At 48.2% G+C, this 19,034-nt stretch overlaps 1 protein-coding gene across 1 annotated transcript in view; it reads right to left on the minus strand.

Moving 5' to 3' along the window:
• Positions 1-10,449: 10,449 nt before the first annotated feature.
• The window catches only part of SLC39A9 (solute carrier family 39 member 9), a 45,695-nt gene continuing 37,110 nt past the window's right edge, over positions 10,450-19,034 (minus strand). The window contains exons 4-7 of the mRNA XM_077767100.1: positions 17,909-17,977; positions 16,664-16,749; positions 16,064-16,198; positions 10,450-14,342 (exon numbers count right to left, since the gene is read on the minus strand). Of these exons, the coding sequence (XP_077623226.1) occupies positions 14,112-14,342; positions 16,064-16,198; positions 16,664-16,749; positions 17,909-17,977 (521 nt within the window). The 3' untranslated portion in view covers positions 10,450-14,111. The remainder of the gene's footprint in view (positions 14,343-16,063; positions 16,199-16,663; positions 16,750-17,908; positions 17,978-19,034) is intronic.

The raw sequence follows: 19,034 nt of genomic DNA on the forward strand, positions 1-19,034 counted from the left end.
GCCGAGCCTCTCCCCACCCCCATCCCTCGCGTCCGACTCTCCGCACCCCTCCCGCCCGCGTACCCACCCCTGGTTTCCTCTGGCGCGCAGGCAGGGCCTACACAGAAACTGGGAACTCGTGTGCTTTCGAGGGGCTTGGACTCTCTCCTGGAGACACCTACTCGATCTGGGTGGAGGAGAGCCTGGAGCAAGGATTTGGTGTCAGACCAGCGGGCTCGGAATCCCACCTCAGTCCTTCGGCAGCCCCGCGAGGCTGCGGGGAGCCTTGCTTCCCGCACCTGTGAAGCAGAGATGCCAGCGCCTCCTCGGGCCGAGGGGGGGGCGCTGGCCAGGTAAGACTTCACTAAGTGCCCCAAGCGCCCGCCCCGAGAGCAGGCTCCCTGCCCTCCCCGCCCCCTCAGGTGGGGTTCGCTTGGCACCGCCGCCGGCTTGCCGGGATCAGACTCCTTTTCCCAGAACTTGGTTGTCTGCGTCGGCATTTGGCATTCAGTGCCAGTCCCGAGCGTCAGTGCAGCCTGTGCCCGTGATTTATCCGCGCGCCGGGCGGGCGCTCCAATCACAGCCGCTCCTTCGGGCTCCGCTCCGGGAGACCCACCCGCCTTCACGCCCGGGCGGACGGCTGCCCAGCCCAGGGGACCGCGGCCCGCCCGCCCCGCTCCGCAGGCGGGGGAGTGAGTTTGCGCAGTCGGCCCGCTGCGCCGCGGGGCGGTCGCCCTTCCCCAGGCCGAGGAGCCACCTCCGCGCCCTTGGAGAAGACCACTTTCCCCCTCAGGGGGGCTCTGATTCCGCCCGTGTGAGAGAAAGAAGCCGGTTTGGAACGGAAGTTTGCGAATGGGTAGCCTGAGAGCCACGCCGGTTTATAGATGTACTTTAGTAACTTGCCCAGGTAAAAAAAATTATCTTTCGTATTTGTCTGAGGAAGTGTCTTTGTTAACCGTATACGCAGGGTAACCACCAGCCAAAGCAAGATGCAGAACATTTTCCTCACTCCAGAAAGATCCCTCCTGCATCTTGCCGGGTCCACTGCCATCNCGCGCGCTCTCTCTCTCTCTCTCTCTCAGAAATAAATAAAATGTTTAAAAAATTTTTTATCTTTACTGCCTAAAATGGTTTTCTCCACAGACCCTACTATTGTCCTTTGCTCAGCTTGCTGTGTTCATTTATTACCTGCCTGTTCCTCCCTGTAGGCATTTGGGTTTGTGACCCCCGCTAGATGCTCCCCAAGGCCTTCCCAGGTCTAACAACCCAGGAGTCCACTCTGGAGTTCCCAAGCGGAGGCAGCGCCTCCTGGTGCTCGCTGTCCGAAGGGGCCCATCTGAATTCCCCGGGGCCCCTCATGGCTCACATACCCCTGCCCGACACCTCAGGTCCAGCCCTAATACAGCGCCCCGGGCCTGGGTCCACCAGGTGGGACGAGACAGGACCAGCAAGATGACGGAGCCCCTGGAGTGTGCAGAGCGGACACCTCACACGCTTTGGGGCTCTTTTGGACACACGTGCTATTGCACGGAAAGTTTCCCACGCTGGGAGTCGTGCTTTTTCTCAGACGGAATCAAGAAAACCTGTGTTGAAGCCTGTGGTGTGGAGTTCAGGGCTCAGGGGTACTAGGACAGGACTTCGAGATGCAGGTGACAGACAGGAAGGAAAAAGCTTGCATGGGCATCGGTTTCTCGAGGGAAGGTGGTGCTAAGAGCACGTGACTTTGGGGGCGGGCTGCGGCTGGGGGGTTGCGTTCCCCACGTGGCCAGCAGTGTCCACACTGGCTGCAGTGGCCGCGGCGGGCAGGGGCACACACGGAGACAGCGGCAGCAAGCGCTCGGCTGCAGGAGCTAGCTCTCTCATCAGCGCGCTGCGTCCGCGTGGTTTTGGGGGGTGCGTTCCTGGTAGCTTTACGTCTGGGCAGGCCTGTTCTCCAGCCCTGCCAATATCCTTTTAACATATTAATTCCTTTTCTGCTTAATCAGGTCAGAACCAGCTTTGGCTGCTTGTGAAAGACTAGTGATGAGTTCATGGGACCCAGGAGGGACAGAGGCAGGGTACCTGGAATCACTCTTAAAGGAAAGGCTTCCCAAGGAGAAGGGCAGCGTGAGCCCAGATGGTTCCCGGGGAAAGATTCCGTGTCTTTAACGGAAGAAAAAGAGCACAGGTTTCTTCAGTGGTGAAGAGGGGCCGATCCCTGCCCATGCCCTCTACCCACAGGACACCCGAACAGACCTCAGCTAATGGTGGTTGAGACGGGGGTGGAATGACCTGAGGAACAGCCTGATGGCTCATTGATGGACTGCTAGACACATCAAGTGGCTTCTGCTCCCCTCAACTAAGCAGCCCAGATAATACTACGTGAACCTTGGGAGAAGCCTCTTCTGCTTCCATTACGTCCTCTGCCCTAGCTGGTGGGAAGGCTGAACGGCTGGCAGATCGTTCTGAGGAAGACAGAACAAGCTGGTGACCATCCAGTGGCCCAGGCCAAGTGCTGGCCAGTGTTGCTCAATCGTATCAGGAACCGGGTGAGATCAGCCAAGGGCAGAAGCTCAGGGTCCTGAATGCCTCGCGTGCTCAGACCTAGAGCTGATGTTCTAAGTAGCTCGTGTGCATCTTACCCATTTCACTTAATTTGTGAAACGTCCCCGACAAGGTATGGATTCTTTTCTGTTTTCTGGGTGAGAAGAATGAAGTTTAAAAAGGTTGTCTGCCTAAGGTTACTACTCCCTGTCATTTCTGGAGCCTGAGAGGCCCCCAAATATGTGTAGAATGAGGGAAGTGACGTGATCAAGATACTGGATTGGGTCTGGTTCCTAAGCCCCTACCAGTGACACTGCAGCACTCTGCCCCAGTAAGTGTAGTCTGGGAAGATGCTACACCTCCCTTTCGGCCTTTTCCTTTTTTCCTAGTAATTCCTCTCAATTGCCAACTTGCCTAAAGCTCAAAGTTCCTGCAGAAATGAAGACATGGTGCTACTTGGACCATAAAATTCCAGCCTCTCAACTGTGCTCAGGGACAGACTCTGAATAATGAACACACATTTCCTTTTTATTTCGGCTTTTACTTTATCCTCAGCTTTATTGAGATTATGATTGACATAAATATTTAGGTTGTACAACATGATTTTTGTTTAGTTAAAAAAATTTGTTTATTTCTTGAGAGAGAGAGAAGCAGAGAGAGAGAAAAGCAGAGTGCGAGCAGGGGGAGGGGCAGAGAGAGAGGGAGACACAGAATTTAAAGCAGGCTCCAGGCTCCAAGCTGTCAGCACAGAGTCCAACACAGGGCTTGAATTCAGGAACCGTGAGATCATGAACTGAGCTGAAGTTTTTTTTTTTTTTTGTAAGTTTTTTAATGTTTTATTTATTTCTGAGAGAGAGAGAGAGAGACATAGTGAGCAGGGGAGGGTCAGAGAGAGAGGGAGACACAGAATCTGAAACAGCCTCCAGGCTCTGAGCTAGCTGTCAGCACAGAGCCTGACGCGGGGCTCGAGCCCATGAACCGTGAAATCATGACCAGAGCCGAAGTTGGACGCTCAACCGACAGCCACCCAGGTGCCCCAACATGATTTTTATTATTATTATTATTTTAAAATATTTTTATGTATTTCTAGGAGAGAGAGAGAGAGACAGCGTGAGCAGGGGAGGGTCAGAGAGAATGGGAGATACAGACTCTGAAATAGGCTCCAGGCTCTGAGCTGGCAGTCAGCACAGAGCCCGACGCGGGGCTCGAACCCACGAACCGTGAGATCATGACCTAAGCGAAAGTTGGATGCTTAACCGACTAAGCCACCCAGGCGCCCCTTATTATTATTATTTTTATGTTCATTTATTTTTGAGAGAGAGAGAGAGACCGTGTGTGAACAGGAGAGGGGCAGATAGAGAGAGAGGCACAGGATCTGAAGCAGGCTCCAGGCTCTGAGCTGTCAGCACAGAGCCCAGCTGATGCAGGGCTTGAACTCATGAACTGTGAGGTCATGTCCTCAGCCAAAGTCGGACACTTAACCAACTGAGCCACCCAGGCGCCCCAACATGTTTTTTTAAAAGGTGTACAATATAATAATTTAATATATGTATATATTGGAAAATGCTTACCATTTTGGGGACACAGCTATGGCTGTGAGATTACATTCCCCATGCAGTATTATTAACTATAGTCACCACGCTTGTACTCTAGCTCTCCAGAACTTACTAATTTTATAACATAAAGTGTGTACCATTTGACCACTACCTTGCCCTTTCCCCCACTCCCAGTCCCTGATAACCGCCTTTCTACTCTCTGGTTCTATGAATTTGACTTTTTTTTTTTTAAGTTTATTTATTTTGAGAGAGAGAGCGTGGGGGAGGGGCAGAGAGGGAGAATCACAAGCAGGCTCCGCACTGTCAGCCCATAGCCTGATGCGGGGCTTGAGCCTGCAAAACTGTGAGATCATGACCCGAGCTGAAATCAAGAGTCGGATGCCCAACCAAATAAGCCACCCTATGAATTTGTTTTTTTAAGATTCTACACATAAGCGAGGTCATAGGGCATTTGTCTTTCTGTGTCTGGTTTATTTCACTTACCATAGGGTCCTCCAAGTTCATCCATGTTGTTGCAAATGGCAGGACTCCCTTCGTTTTATGGTTGAATAATATTGTGTACAATGTACTGCATTTTCTTCACCCATTCATCATCCATCTACAGATGCTTAGGTTGTTTCCATATCCTGGCTATTGTGAATAATGCTATCTCTTCACGACACTTATTTCCTTTGGATATATATCCAGAAGTGATAGTGCTGGATCGTATATTAGTTCTATTTTTAATTTTATGAGGAGCCTCCATACTGTTTTCCATAGTGGCTGCACCAGTTTTCATTCCCACTAACAGAGCACAAGGGCTCTCTTCTCCACATCCTTGTCAACACTTGTTACCTCTTGTCTTTTTGATAATAGCTATGCTAACAGGTGTGAAATGATATCTCATTCTGGTTTTGATTTGCATTTCCCTGATTCGTGATGCTGGGCACCTCTTCATGTACCCGTTGGCCATCCATATATCTTCTTTGGAAAAATAACTATTCAGCTCCTCTGTCCACTTTTTAGTTGGGTTATACTTTTTTGCTATCGAGTTTTATGTGTTCTTTGAATATTAGTCCCTTATCAGATCAGTGATTTACAAATAGTCTTTTCCCATTCCATAGGCTGCCTTTTCATTTTGTTGATGGTTTGCTTGTCAGATTTTTGGTTTGATGTAGTCCCATGTGTTTATTTTTGCTTTCGTTGCCTTTGTTTTTGCTGTCTTTTGGTAAATCTTCATTTAGTAACGACACGGTAGTGGTTTGGGCCTCAGGAGACAATACCACTCCTGGCTTAGGTATTTTCCTGGAGGGATGACACCATATATCTTGCCCCTTAAAATCATCAGAGGGTGTGTTTATATTGTACATAAACATCTCAGTTGGCGCCTGTACTGACAGCCTTGCCTCAGTATGATTATGTCTATTGTAGTCCTTTGCCCATTTTCTGATCGGGTTATATTGGGTTATATGAGTTCCTTATATATTTTGGATATTAACACTTACCAGATATATGGTTTGCAAATATTTCCCCCCATTCCTTAGGTTGCCTTTTCATTTTATTTCCTTTCCCGTATGAAAGAACATACATTATCATAATGTGTTGCCTTCATCCGGAGTCTGCAGGCACACAGGATAGTCACCATTGTTCCATGAAACAGGTGTGCCCATTACCCATGAACTAGCCCATCGTAAGGAACTGTGTGGCTATTGACTGGGACCCAGCTCTCTGATCTTACCCTTCAGCTAGAGTCAGCCAGACGCAGAGCCTTCCTTAAACACTCTAGTCAGGAATGGGCAGGAAGACATTCTCACACAGGGAATGGTGATTGGGGCCTCCCTGCCCAAAAACCTGGACAAGAGCAAATATTCCCATGATGTCACCTCCTTAGTTCCCAGCCCTCTCTGTCCCTGACCCCCCTCTCAGGCAGGCAGGCCTGGCCGGTGGCAGGTGAAGGACCCTGGAACCTTCCTGTTACAGGTTTCCTGAGCTGCCCCGGCACCGGTGTCAGACTGATGGCTGGACCTAGCACAGCACAAGTGTCCCTAAGGGGCCAAGAAGCAGAAGAGGCAGGCAGATCCGGGCTCCAGGCCAGGCCCTGCTGCAGCATCAAGTCTCTCTCATAGAGCCTCTGTCCCTCCTCCAACCCTAATTCCATCCTTCAGCCTCCTGTCCTGGGCCCCACAGGTTAAGGCACTAATTCAGCCTAAATGACACCACCATCTCTCGGGCTATCTTTGCCTGACTCCTGGGGACCTTTGCCCCTCCTCCCGTTCTAGCGTGCATCTGCCTGCCTTGTTTGGAGTTTTCCTCTATGTTCCTTCCAGACTGTACTGTGAGCTCCCTGAGGACAGAGTCCAGGGCATGTAGTAGGTGCTCAACATACGCTTACTGAACTAATGTGTCTTCACTTTGGCCCCATTCAGGTGCTGCCATTTCTTGTTTATTTGCAAACTAAATGGAGCCCCGACCCCTCAGGGCCTCAGTTTCCCCTCATGAGAACGAAACAGAATCTGTGGAATGGTGGACAATGTCTAAGAAAGCAATCTTTAGATGGCAGGAGTATTGCCTGCTTTTAGCATTCAGATGGGTTAAAATTCAAGCCCTGCCATCGGTTGTGTGAACTGAGGGCAAGCACTGGGCATCTCTGGGCCTTAGTGTTCTCTCAGCCGCATTGGATCTCCATTCCTTCGTCCCAACCTATCGTCCGGGCTCCCACATCTCTTTCCCTCACACTCTGCCCCGGTGCTCTCTCGCTGGTTCTGAGATTCTGAGAAGCCACCAAAATTTCACAGCTCCTTTTCACTTGCTGTTCCCTCAGACCTGAATGTTTTTCTTCGCATCTTCCTCCAAATCTTACTTTAAGATTCACCTCAGATGACTCATCTTTCATGAGGCCACATGAACTGTATCCCACCTTGACTGCATTTTCTAAGGCCAGGCATGAGTCTGAGGCTCCTTTACCTGCAGGGGCTTGGCTGCCCCCTCCCCCGTCAGCCAGGGGAACCCAGGAGGGCAGGGGCGGGGGGCGATAGGGTGCCAAACGCACACTGGAAACCAGTCTTGGAAGCCAGTTGGCCAAAGGCCTAAGGGAGCGGGGGAGCCAAAGGAGAGTATGTGCAGGCACAGACCAGCTGCCCTGTCTCCGGACAGTCCTGCGCTGGAGATGCCCTGAGCTGGGAGTTTCTTGCATTGATGAGATAGTTCTGTTCTCATCAGCAGTCGCTAGGTTTCTGCCCTCCCTCTGCCTCTCAACTGCTCACACCCAGGGTTGCCCGGGTAGAAGTGTGTCAGGGGGTGGCCCAAAGGACGTGCCGCCCTGCCAGCTGCTTCACGGCACTGACAAGGTCCCTTGGCATCTAGAGGCATTGCACGCCGCTCAGGAACATTGAAGGTATTCAGTGCTCCCCCTTGTGGGTGATGTGTAGATTGAAATGTATACATTAAGCTGGCTTCTAAGAGGGAGTTCATTTCATCGGGGGAGAGGGGATGTCCCAAAGCCATTTGTTGTTACAATCTCACACACTCTTCCAGAACGTCTGAGGAAGAGCCAGGGTGCTGGCTTTTCATCTGGAACAGAATCAGCAATTCATTGGGTCAGAGGCTTGGGCCCCGGCATTAGCTCCATCTTTACTTGATTAAGGACCTTGGGCAAGTGACTTAGAAACCCTCGAGGCTTCGTATATCAAAAAGGGGCCCTGCGAACTCTCAGCATCGTGCTACCCTTGGATTGTCTTCGCCAGGTCCAACAGTGTATGTTCTTTCCTGGTTTCTCCAAATATCAAGCAAGAATACAGAAAGGAGGATCTGCTGCTTAACATTCCTGCCCCTCCAGCTGCTACTTCTCTTACCTTCCCACTTGGGACAGGGGGACACCTGATTCACACAGGGGCTGGAGGGCTGGAAGAGGTGGAGGGTGACCACAGAGGTTCCGTGTTCCGAGATATGTCCCCTTGAGTGAACCAGAGAGCGGAGGGGACAGGGGTTTGGGGGAGGGAGAACCACAGGATAGAAACAAGACTGAGCACCTACTTGGTCCTCTGTACATAACACAGATGTGCAGAAGTAGGGAGCGGGGACCCTGTTTTTGGCCCCAGCCAGGAAGTGGGGGAGACAAGCAAGGATGGGGGGGTAGTCTCCAAGCTCCACCTTGAGGTGCCAAAGAAGACTGGAGGGCAAGGCTCTCTGGACGACCGTGTCCATGAACCATCTGACTGGTGATAGGAAGTCAGAGGCCAGCCAGCCAGGGCTGCGCCTGGGAAGGCTGGAAGGGAGACCCTGGCTGGGCCCCATTATCTGTGAAATTTTAAATCTGGAAGCACAGTCACCTAGGGGACCGACTGGTCCTACACACCAGCTGTTGCTGCCTTTCCTGTCCGCCAGCCAGTGGCACCTTCTGTGAACAGTCCACATTCTCTGTCGTGTGCCACCAGGCCTTTGCCATGGAGGTCCTCCTTCTCGGACAACTGTTCCCAATGCTTCACAGCTCATTCTGCTCCTGCCTCCGAATTCAGCGCAGGCCTCCTCTCCCCCTGGCTGTTGTCCCCGAAGCCTCTGGGCTCTTTGCCCCCAAGGAGTTCTCTCAGCCTCCCAGGACTCACCTCAGTCATGGCGACTATGTTTTCTTGTTTGAATCCCTGTCCGAATCGCTCGCTCTTTAAGGACCGGAAGTGACCCCTCCTCCCTTTTGAACACCCAGCACCTACGAGCACCCCGTCTGTAGGAAGGGCTCACTGACCGCTGCTGAATGAAGAGGTAGGGCTCAGCTATGTCCTGTTCCACCTTCTGGAGAATAGGGATCTACGCCCTCCTACACTTGACAGCCCTTTAAGTCTGATGGTGGGTATCAAGTTCTGTCCCTAGGAACATTCCAGACGAAGGCAAACCTCCAGTTCCTTCTACACCTTCTCAAACGCCCTGGCTTCCTCCTCTGATGGCTCTTGATTTGTCTGGATCCCTCTATAAATAAGGCAGTCAGAATGGGACACATGTTTTCCCTGATGCTCCGACCCAAATTTACAAACTGGGCAAGCAATGGCTAACACTGCAACAGAAATCAGTAGCTGAGCCAGAAGTGGGATCCAGATGTTCAGGTCCCTCAGTCAGTGAGACGGTACCTACTAACATTAGCCTGCCATGGATTTGGAGCCCGAACCCAGTTAACTTCCCACCTGTACACGCAGTCCCACACACGGGCTCCTCACCTCTTTGCTCCCAAGCAAGGGCAGGGCTGCAAGTAAGGCAAGCAGCTGGTTCTGACACTGATTAGGGGGACAGCTGGTGCCAGGAAAGTGGGGGGGGGGCACCACAGATTAGAAAGTGCCTCTTCGGCACACCAATTCATGTAACAACACAGATTTATTGGGAACCTGGCTTCCTGGAGCTTATATTTTGGCAGGGAAGAAGGACACAGTAAGGATATACATTATAAGGCAGATTAAGAGGTGACCAGTGCTAGAGAAAAAGAAATAATAGAATAGGGTAGAAAGCACTGGGGCAGGGTGGGCATATATGTTTTAAACAGGGTGGTCACAGGAGGCCTAATTGAAGGAGACTTTAGGATCCAGACTGCAAGGAGGTGAAGGAGCTCGGGGAAAGGGCATTTTATTATTTTTTTAAAGTATAGTTTGTCAAGTTAGTTTCCATATAACATCCAGTGCTCATCCCAACAAGCGGGAAAGGGCATTTTAGACCTAGGGATTGGACACAAGGTTGCTTATTTCTGATATTATAAAAACCGCACTGTAGGACACTACCCTAGCTTGTTAAGAATTAGAAACAAATTTACAAATCGCACTTTAAAATTTTTTTTAAAAGTTTATTTCTGAGAGAGACAGAATGTGAGCAGGGAAGGGGCAGAGAGAGAGGGAGACACAGAATCTAAACCAGCCTCCAGGCTCCGGGCTGTCAGCACAGAGCCCAACGTAGGGCTCAAACTCACGAACTGCAAGATCACGACCTGAGCCGAAATCTGACGCTTAACCGACTGAGCCACCCAGGCGCCCCTACAAACTGCACTTCTGTTAAAATCTCTACTTCCAGGGCTGGTTGCTCTCAGCCTCTGTATCCTCACAGAGCAGCTCTGCCTTTTGAAATGAACCCACCGTGATTGGGATCTGGGCCTTCTCTTTTCTGGGAGTAGACAGCTACCTTCCTAAGTAATGTTCACTAAAAACCATGGCAAAGCAAAATAAAAGTCAATGAATTAGTATCTTTTGGGGGCACTTGGTGTACTGAGTCCTCTGTCTCCCCTCCTCCTTCCCTAAAGGATATGCATATGGTTGGCACATCTTTCTGTGCCTCTTCAAAGATTTTCCTCACCTTTTCTGACGTTCAGAAGTGGGTCAAGTCTAGTCATCAAATAGAGAAGCAAGCTGCCAGGAGAGGAAGTAATGAGCCACTCACATAGAGATGCACTAATAAAAATTTAATATCATAAAACAAATCAGAAAACAGCAAAAAAAATTTTTTTTTTAACCATTCACAATTGACGTGGAAAGAGACAACATTATAAGGCAGCCATCCATGGAATGATTTCATGTTTACAAAGGATCCAGAAAAGGGGACACTGAAAATCACTGTTCAGGCCACTGAACCAAGGGGACTGCAGCTGTAACCCAGGAGACCCTCAACTTGCTAGAAGGTGCTATCAGAAAAAAGATCAAAGCCAAGTTCCTTGTGTTTAGGCTGAGCCTATCTAGAGAACTCCCCATGGGTGTCTCCTTTCCTATACGTCACAAAGTCCCCTCAAGTCCCCTGAGGTGATCGATCTGGATGTCTCAGCTACAAAGAGGGCTACATCATTGGCTTTAAGTTCATAGCATCTCCTAACAGTGCTCTTGGGATCATTGTTTTGGGCAGAAATCTTCTAACGCAAGGAGACGGCTCCCCTGCAGATCACTTTGCACTGAGGTGGTTTTAGAAGAATCTGGCCATTACTGTCAATCTCCCAAGGGGTCTGGGAGCCCAGGAGGCAAGAACATTCTGTGGGGGCTTGTGCTGTTGGCAGACAGCTCCCGTGTGGAGTACCCGGCTACCACGTGTCTGAGGGGCATAATCTGCTCCGATGCTGGGGTGTCCTCCTAGGTCTAATCCTCGAAAAAAGAGAAACACCAGGAAGTGACACTTAGAAGCAGGCTGGTAAGAAACACAATTCCATGGTCTCCTCGTGACAAAGAACTGACCCCTCAAAACGACCACCTCTCTTTTTCTAAAAATTCGTTACACAGGAACACGGCTGACTCGGCTGTTTTGAACAAGGAAATAAAAAGGTAACGAGGAAGACAGAACACATAGCCTTTGGAGGTGGTGCTGTTTCCAACTGTCTACACAGTGGTGCAGGGAAGCCACCAGACCTGGAACATCACCGCTTCGGGGGAATGGGGCCCGAGGGGCGACTCGCTGGGAAACAAGGGAGGGGAGTGGGTCAGTAGTGTTTTTCAATTTAATTTGCCATTTCGTAGTGCATTTGGAACCTGAAGAAACTGATCCCGACCAAGGACATGGGAGTCAAATTGCAGTGAAGATGAACTTTGGTCATGAGGAAGGAGGGACCATGCCTTTCACCACTGGCTGCATCTCTTTGGTTGCCAATAATTCCATATGGGATCATGGTGGCAACTTAAGTATTGCCAAGGTTTCCAAACGTGTGAGAGCATTAAGGCATCTAATCTAAGGAGGGGGCAATTTTCAACAAGAGGAAAATGGGACGGAAATGCACCAGTGAATGGCACTGCTATGGCCTGTTCTGGGACCCTGCCCAACACGAGCGAGTTCTTCCTTTGGTGATGGCCTCTGCCATTCTGTGCTCGGTCCCCTGCTGACCAGGAGACACAGGGGTACTTCCTGGGGCAGCAGCTTTAAAATTGGGGAAAGCCCGTTGCTTCTGAGAGCTGATGGGCCTGGAAGGGTTTGCTTGTTAATGGGAGGTCCAGAGGGGAAGGTAAACTTGGAAGTTTGATGGTTCAATCCTTGCCAGAGTTCAAGGCCCCACCTGCCCAGCAAGATATTCTAGCCACACTTTTCATGATGGCAAGGCACTGCTGAAAGAGGCTTTGGCCAGCGGAACAAATGTCTCCTCACTGCACGCAACAGTACAACACAAAGTGCTGCTATTCAAACCTAGCCAGACACCACAATGTACTATTTATTTAGCAAAGTAAATTTCCAGGGAGAATCAAGGCAACCATCTTGAAGGACCACATGAAGCCCCTGGACTCTTCAGAAGTCAGAGGTGCTATCAAGAAAGTCACTCAGACTCTCCACGCAGTACCTTCCATTGATTTTAAGCATGTATGCAATGGCCGCCCGCCACTATACACAACCGTGTCCTATTTATGCTACTTTGGTCTACAGCCAGCAGAGGGCTCGCAAGGTCTATTTCCATAGCTGCTGACCCAGTGACAAATCTAGGAAGGAAATAAAGAAATTATAGGCATGCTGGCATAGACGACATATAAGACATTTTATGAACTCCTAAACCCACTGCCCTGAAGAAAACGGTCTTGGTTCCCTCTTTATATGATGTGTTTTTGAAATGGTACCGAAAATCAAAATAAATTAATACCACAGTATCATACACGTAGTTGATAACACAAAGTTTACAGGGGTTTTGGCAAATATGGAAAAATCATCCTAGTTTGCTCAACACTTGCACCTTCTCAATTGTTTAAATTCCCAGAATATTAGTGATTGTGTAATCTCACATACGAGGAAGTGATATTTTAAGGGCTGATCAGAGTTGCATTTGACACGGAAGTAACTTCATTGAAGGGAATAAAGAACAATGTCATCTTCATCATCACAGTTCAAAAAGTGGTTGTCCTGATGAGGGTTCAGTTCGCACAAACACTAACGTTGCCATCAGCAGTGAGCAGCGCAGGAGGGGGGAGGAGGAGCTGGAGGGAAAAGTCGGGAGGAAAGCGTGGAAAAGACGAAGAGACAAGACATGATTTCAACAAACTTTAAGTCGAGACAAACGCTTCCCACTTGTGATATGTGGTGACTTTCTTCATTGCTGCAGGTGCTTAGGTGATGCTGACCTCGCACTCCCCACGGGACACCGAGTGTTTCTGCCCGAGGGACTGCCGGTCTGCTGAGATAAATACTTGAAAAGGAAAAACAAAAACAAAAAGGGACCACATAGGTTTTGGTAATCTTAGTTTTAAAAAGATTACTACAAAGAGGTCAGTTACTATCCAAATTCACTTCAAAGGAGTACCCCTTAATTTCAAAAGGTACTTTGGGATCTGTTCTCGAAGGAAAGGCTGGGAGAGCGTGGACCTACCGGAACTTGGCCCCTTTGGAAGAATGGGCGGTAGGCAGGCATTCTGCAAAAGAGAACCTGAAAAGAAACACTAGTCACCTCTTCAGATGCTAGTCCGTCGCTGCGGCCCCGCCCGGCAGAGTGGCATGCTCTCTTTAAGAGGCAGATGTGAGGGGAGGTGTTAAGTCTCTCCAGACACCCCCTTTCCAACGGACGGACGGCTCTCGAGTAAAAAGTCAGCTTTTAATGTATCTTGTCATTTTCCTGACCCTTGCCCCAGATAACTTACAATTATCTTTAGCATCTAAGACAAGTGGACATGATGACCTTGATCAAGGCATATGGCATAGACGCTAAAGCACCAGTCCTACACGGTGAGAACCATGTTAAAAATCAATGGATACAGTAAGTGGCAGAGCCTTTAAACTAAGGAAGAGATTTAGCTTAATTATAGAACACTGTCCTTTCATAATTACTATTTCGTTGTGAGTATGCAGTTCTCCGCTTTTCCTTCAAATGCAATTCCATCGTCCCTGAGAATAGGGTTAAGAGAAACGTCAAAACTCAACACGCCACGGGCCCTTTAAAAAACGACACAACGGAACGTCCACATCCAGTCTCGGTGTGTTGTTTCTCCTCTAAAAGCTTTCTGTGACTCCAGGTTTGAATCTCACCTCCCTCTGGACTCTGGGAACACAGGTGGAGACGGGCAAGGTGAGACAAGAGACTGAGGAAGTGGGCGGCTGTCGCGCGCGCTGGCTGTTCTCATTGATGGCGGACGGCCACGGACTGAGGCTGGAGCCTGACGCCTAATGCTGGTGTCCTACTGACAGGATGAGTGGGATGAGGCAACCCAGAACCAGGGCTGCCACCTCCAGGCGGCTGAGGCCCCTCCCGCCAGTGGAGTCGGGTTTGTGACTGTGCCCCATTCCGCCCACCTCGGGGAGGACATGTACGGTGGCAACATAAAGAAATGTCCCGGCAGAGAAAAGCATAGCCACTCCAGTGGCATTGACCTCTGAAAGGGCTTCTTTACTGCTCTGTGAATTAAGAGAAACAGAGAGAGAGAGAGAGGAGAAGAAAAATTAAAATTCAGGGTCAGGGAGAAATCCCAATAAAAAAAACACAGAGTATTCACAACTGGTGTGCTATGGGACACTGGGGACTTCTTGAGATCAGAGCGAGTCTGTTATTGATAGAAGCTTCCAAATAAGGGTTTAAGACTATTGATAATGCACACAATTGCTTTTTCAAGCTTCCAGTCTGGTTGAACAGGTCTGGCACGTATTATTCTTACAATGGAATCAACAGCATTCTTAATGCAGACATTAAACTTCGAACATTCACTCATTTATTCTACTAATAGCTAACAAACGCCCCCAACACACCAGGCTCTAGGTCGGTTCTTGAGACATGGTGGCAATCACCATGCAGCACCTGCTCGCAGAGGCCAGAAGCATCTTATAGGCCAATCTTGACACAATTAATTCCACACTTTCTCTATTAAAAAAGTGGACCCATGGACTATGACAATTAAAAATTTAAGAGAAGAGCACGCCATGATGTAATATGTAACCCCATGCTTCCAGAATTACACCTTTCTGTCTGAAGTTCTAAAGACTCTGATCAATGATCAATGAAGTGATAAACAGGGTAATTCTTAAAAGGAACTATATACAGACTGAAAGAAGAAAAGGTTCTTCAAATGATCAAGGAGGGTTTTTATGACACCTCCTCTTTTAGCAAACCACATCAACAGACTTGACTAAAGGCAACTTAACCATGTTTTGACCATCTCGTTTCTCATTTGTTCCTTCTACTGTAAGTTCTGCGGTACCAGCTGTGAACTGAATGACACTTGGAAGAATTCGTGACCTTCAGGGAGCATGGGGGCAAGCAGGTCTGCAAATGAGCCCGGAGTCAGTCTGGTGCGACATTCTCCACCTGTGACCCGCCAGCTGACATGAAATACAACCGGTCGTTGAGACCCGCTGCCCCAGTGGACAGGGAAAGTTCCGACTCGAACAGCAGTGAAGAATACCCAGGCTCAGAACTGACAAGCGACACCTTACTTTAGGTCTGACGTTACGTTCAGCGCAATGATAAAGAACTGGATATTCAGTATGTGGTGGGTGATATGAGAACCTAGACCTCTCTGCTCATCCCCTGTTCTCCTCAAAGCTGCTGTCTGCTTGGCCCTCACTCTTCACGTGTCTGCTTAAACATTAAACATGTACCCTTGTGGCTTATCATGCATCTGTCAAATAAAATTAGTGGGTCTGGTTAAGTTATGTTATCTGAAAGATCATATACACGTGCAAATGTTTTCGGAACTGAAGGGGAAGACATTTTCAAATTAAATGAACAGGAAAATGCTCTAAATTTATGAAGAGAAAGCCTTGGAATTGAGATGCTTATCTTGTACTGGTTTTTACTCGTAATTTTTATTTATTTATCATTTTATTTTTGAGACAGAGAGAGCGAGTGGGGGAGGGGCAAAGAGAGGGGGAGAGAGAGTCCCAAGCAGGCTCTGCATGGTCAGTGAAGAGCCCAATGTGGGGGTTGAACTCACGAACTGTGAGATCATGACCTGAGCTGAAGTCGGACGCTTAACCGACTGAGCCACCCAGGCACCCTAATTTCAATTTTAGTGTGAGGGTGTAACTTAACTGAAAAACTCAATATAAAAGACCATCAGTTCTGGTAAATAACAAAAGAATTGGATACTTGTCTAGATAAACTCGGAATGAAAAAGACGTACCTTACTTAGTCCTAAGTATGTCACCATGGCCATAACAGGCGCGGCCAGGGCAAACACCAGTAAGTGTTTTCTGATTCGATTCCGTTCTAGGCCCGCATGCATTAAGAAGGAAACCAGCCCAAAAGCAGCTGGTGCCTGGAAAAGAAAGATTATTCCTAATTACTCTGAAATTATGGATTGCTGCTATATTATGAAGTACATGTCATTTGACTGAATTCTCACCAAAAAGACCAGGCATGGTACCAAGACTGAGCTCTGCCTTTTAGGAATTAACGTTCAAAGCTAAGAAAATAGCCTATGTGTGCGCGTGTGTGTGGTTCTTAGGCAGTGGCAAGAGAGCAGTCAAGAAAAGCTTATAAAAAAAGAAAAATATTTATGAACAAAAATTACTTTAAAATATAGAAACCTGTACAGAATTTAATAATTTGCATAGAGGACCATAAAAAAAGTGCCTTCAATCTAGTCCACTGTTCTCAAAGGAATGGCGATTATGAAAACTGCTAAAAATACTTTCCCATTCCAGGAAAATGTTAACGACCAAAGAGAAATTTTAATTATGAATATATTCAGCATCAGGTCTTTCACTGAGATTCCACTTACCTTATGCAGCATGATTGCCACAAACACAATTAACTGGACGCTAGTCTGGGAAGTAGAGGCTGCCGCTCCTAAGGCAACACCGTCAGCTAAATTTGGAAAAAACAAAACATAAAACACGATCAGTACAACAGCAGCAGCAGCAGCTATACTCGTGTCGTACTCTTATATGTGGGTTTTAGAGTCAGGTAGACCTGCACTTGACTCTGGGAAGGTTCTTTAACCTTTCTCAACCTTAGCCTTCTCATCTCTAAAACAGGTTCAGTGAAGTATGTATTCTTTGGGTTTTCATGAGGGTTAAATGAGGTAACATATGTAGGCAGCTTAGCACCTGGCCCCAAATATTCAACGTATTGGCTGTTATTAGAAAAGTTATAAAGTGTGTAAGTATACACAAAGTATTATGAAGTATAATCCACTGATTAATCAAACTGTAATAGCAGAAATATCAAAGATTACAAAGAAAGCAAATATACATCTTGTAGATGTAAAAACACAACACAAGAATACTACAACTTTATAGACATGATTTATGCATCAGAAGTAAATACTGGATGGCTGGATGAATTTTTGTCAGAAAAGCATGTCCTACCGGAAAGGCGAGGTAATAGTGGGCCACCTTTCACATGCCTTCGTCATTCCCAGCATCCCACTACTGGACTGGTCTTTGGGGATCATACTAAGGCATGCCCAGTTAGCAATGCTGAGCCTTCTGCAGTGTCCGGCCCACCTCTGCCTCAAGCAGAACGTTAGGTGTACACTGAGCAACAGGGCTATTCAGTATAAAACTGTCAAAACTCTTTGATGAGGTTCGAGGGCAGAGGTCAGCAAACTTTTTCTTGAAGGGCCAGAGAGGAAATATTTCAGGTTTTGCAAGCCATTTGCTCTCCTGCAGCCACAGCACTCTGCCATTACTGTGCAAAGACAGCCATGGGAAGAGGTAACCAAGTGGGCATAGTTGTGTTCCCCAAAAAACTATTTATAGGCACTAAACTTTAAATTTCATGTCATTTCCAGGTGCTACAAAATATTTTCAACCATTAAAAAATAGAAACACCATTCTTAGCCTGCAAACCCCTGACACTGAGTACACCAGGGCTTGTACTTGGGTTGGAGAACTTCATTGTGCAACCCTCTCCCGGAAGGCCAGCCCAAGAGCGTTTCCTGGGGGTGGTCCCTGGGATGGTCACGCTAAGCCTCCCGTGGCGCGCCAGGAGAGAAAGGGCTCTCGCTGCAATCCCGCCCTACCTGCAGCATGGACGACCAGCCCCAGCGTGGTGGTGATTTTAGAATTGCTGGGCCTCGCTGTTTCTGGATCTGAGGTAAAAAGAAGCGAGTCAGTCATTAAGCAACGTGAAACAGAAACTGTTAGAACACTGACCTGGAGGTGGAAGAATTCTTTGAAAGCTCTTAGATTCTATTCTCCTCCCAACTGTCTTTCCTCCCGACAGGCTTCAGGCACTTTCCCCTGTCCTGGAAGAGATGGGCAGGAGGGAACCTCTCATTGGCCCCAGGCTTCCCTGAACAGACACTATGGAAGCCCTAACTGCCTCAGCTGCCTTGCACCCCTGGCCCTCCAGCTCTCCCTGGAAAGTGCTCGGTGGCCTCTCATGGCTTTTTTCCAGACCAACTGAATCGTCACTGCCTACCTGCTCCTCACCCCTAGCCTCCTGCAACTTCAGCTTTATCCTAAGACCACAAGGTCTATCATGTTTGCCCTTCTCCATTTAATCGTCGCCATCATTCTAACCTAAATTTTCATCAACTTGAACTTGAATTAGCAACAGGACCCCAGCTGGTCTCCCCTAGCTCTCATTTCTCCCCACTCTGATTCACCTCACACATCCTTGTCGGATTCATCTCTGAATCACCATCCTTCTGACGTGCCAGTTAACTAAGGATCTGTTGCTTATCAAATTCAGTCCAAAATGCTCTATTCAGTAGGTTCTTGCGCTCTTTATCAACTGGTATCATCTTATTTCTCACTATTCAGTCCAGATGAACCAGCTTCTTTAACACCTTCTAACAAAATATTCTCATTCTCCCTTCCTCAAATCTCTCGTCTTTAGTTCTTGGCATGTGCGTAACTTCTCAGCTCCTCAATCCAAAACCCAGCCTTCGTTCAAAGTCTAATTCTAGAGCCATTTCCCTTAAGAAAGAATTAAAGATCAATTCCAGCTCAAAAGGCTCCCCATGCCTAGAAACCAAGAGGCCTAAGTGGACATACTACTTCAGTTTCTTCTATGTCACCACCTGAGGTATGCAAACCTGTTTTCACACAAATAGGTCTCAGGTCCCCGGACTGACTGTAAACTACACAGAAGTGAATTTTCCACTTCTTTCCATTTCCTTTTCACATGTCTTACAGGATGTT

The sequence above is a fragment of the Crocuta crocuta genome, unplaced genomic scaffold (genome assembly GCF_008692635.1).
Source record: "Crocuta crocuta isolate KB4526 unplaced genomic scaffold, BGI_CrCroc_1.0 scaffold55, whole genome shotgun sequence".
NCBI lineage: Eukaryota > Metazoa > Chordata > Mammalia > Carnivora > Hyaenidae > Crocuta > Crocuta crocuta.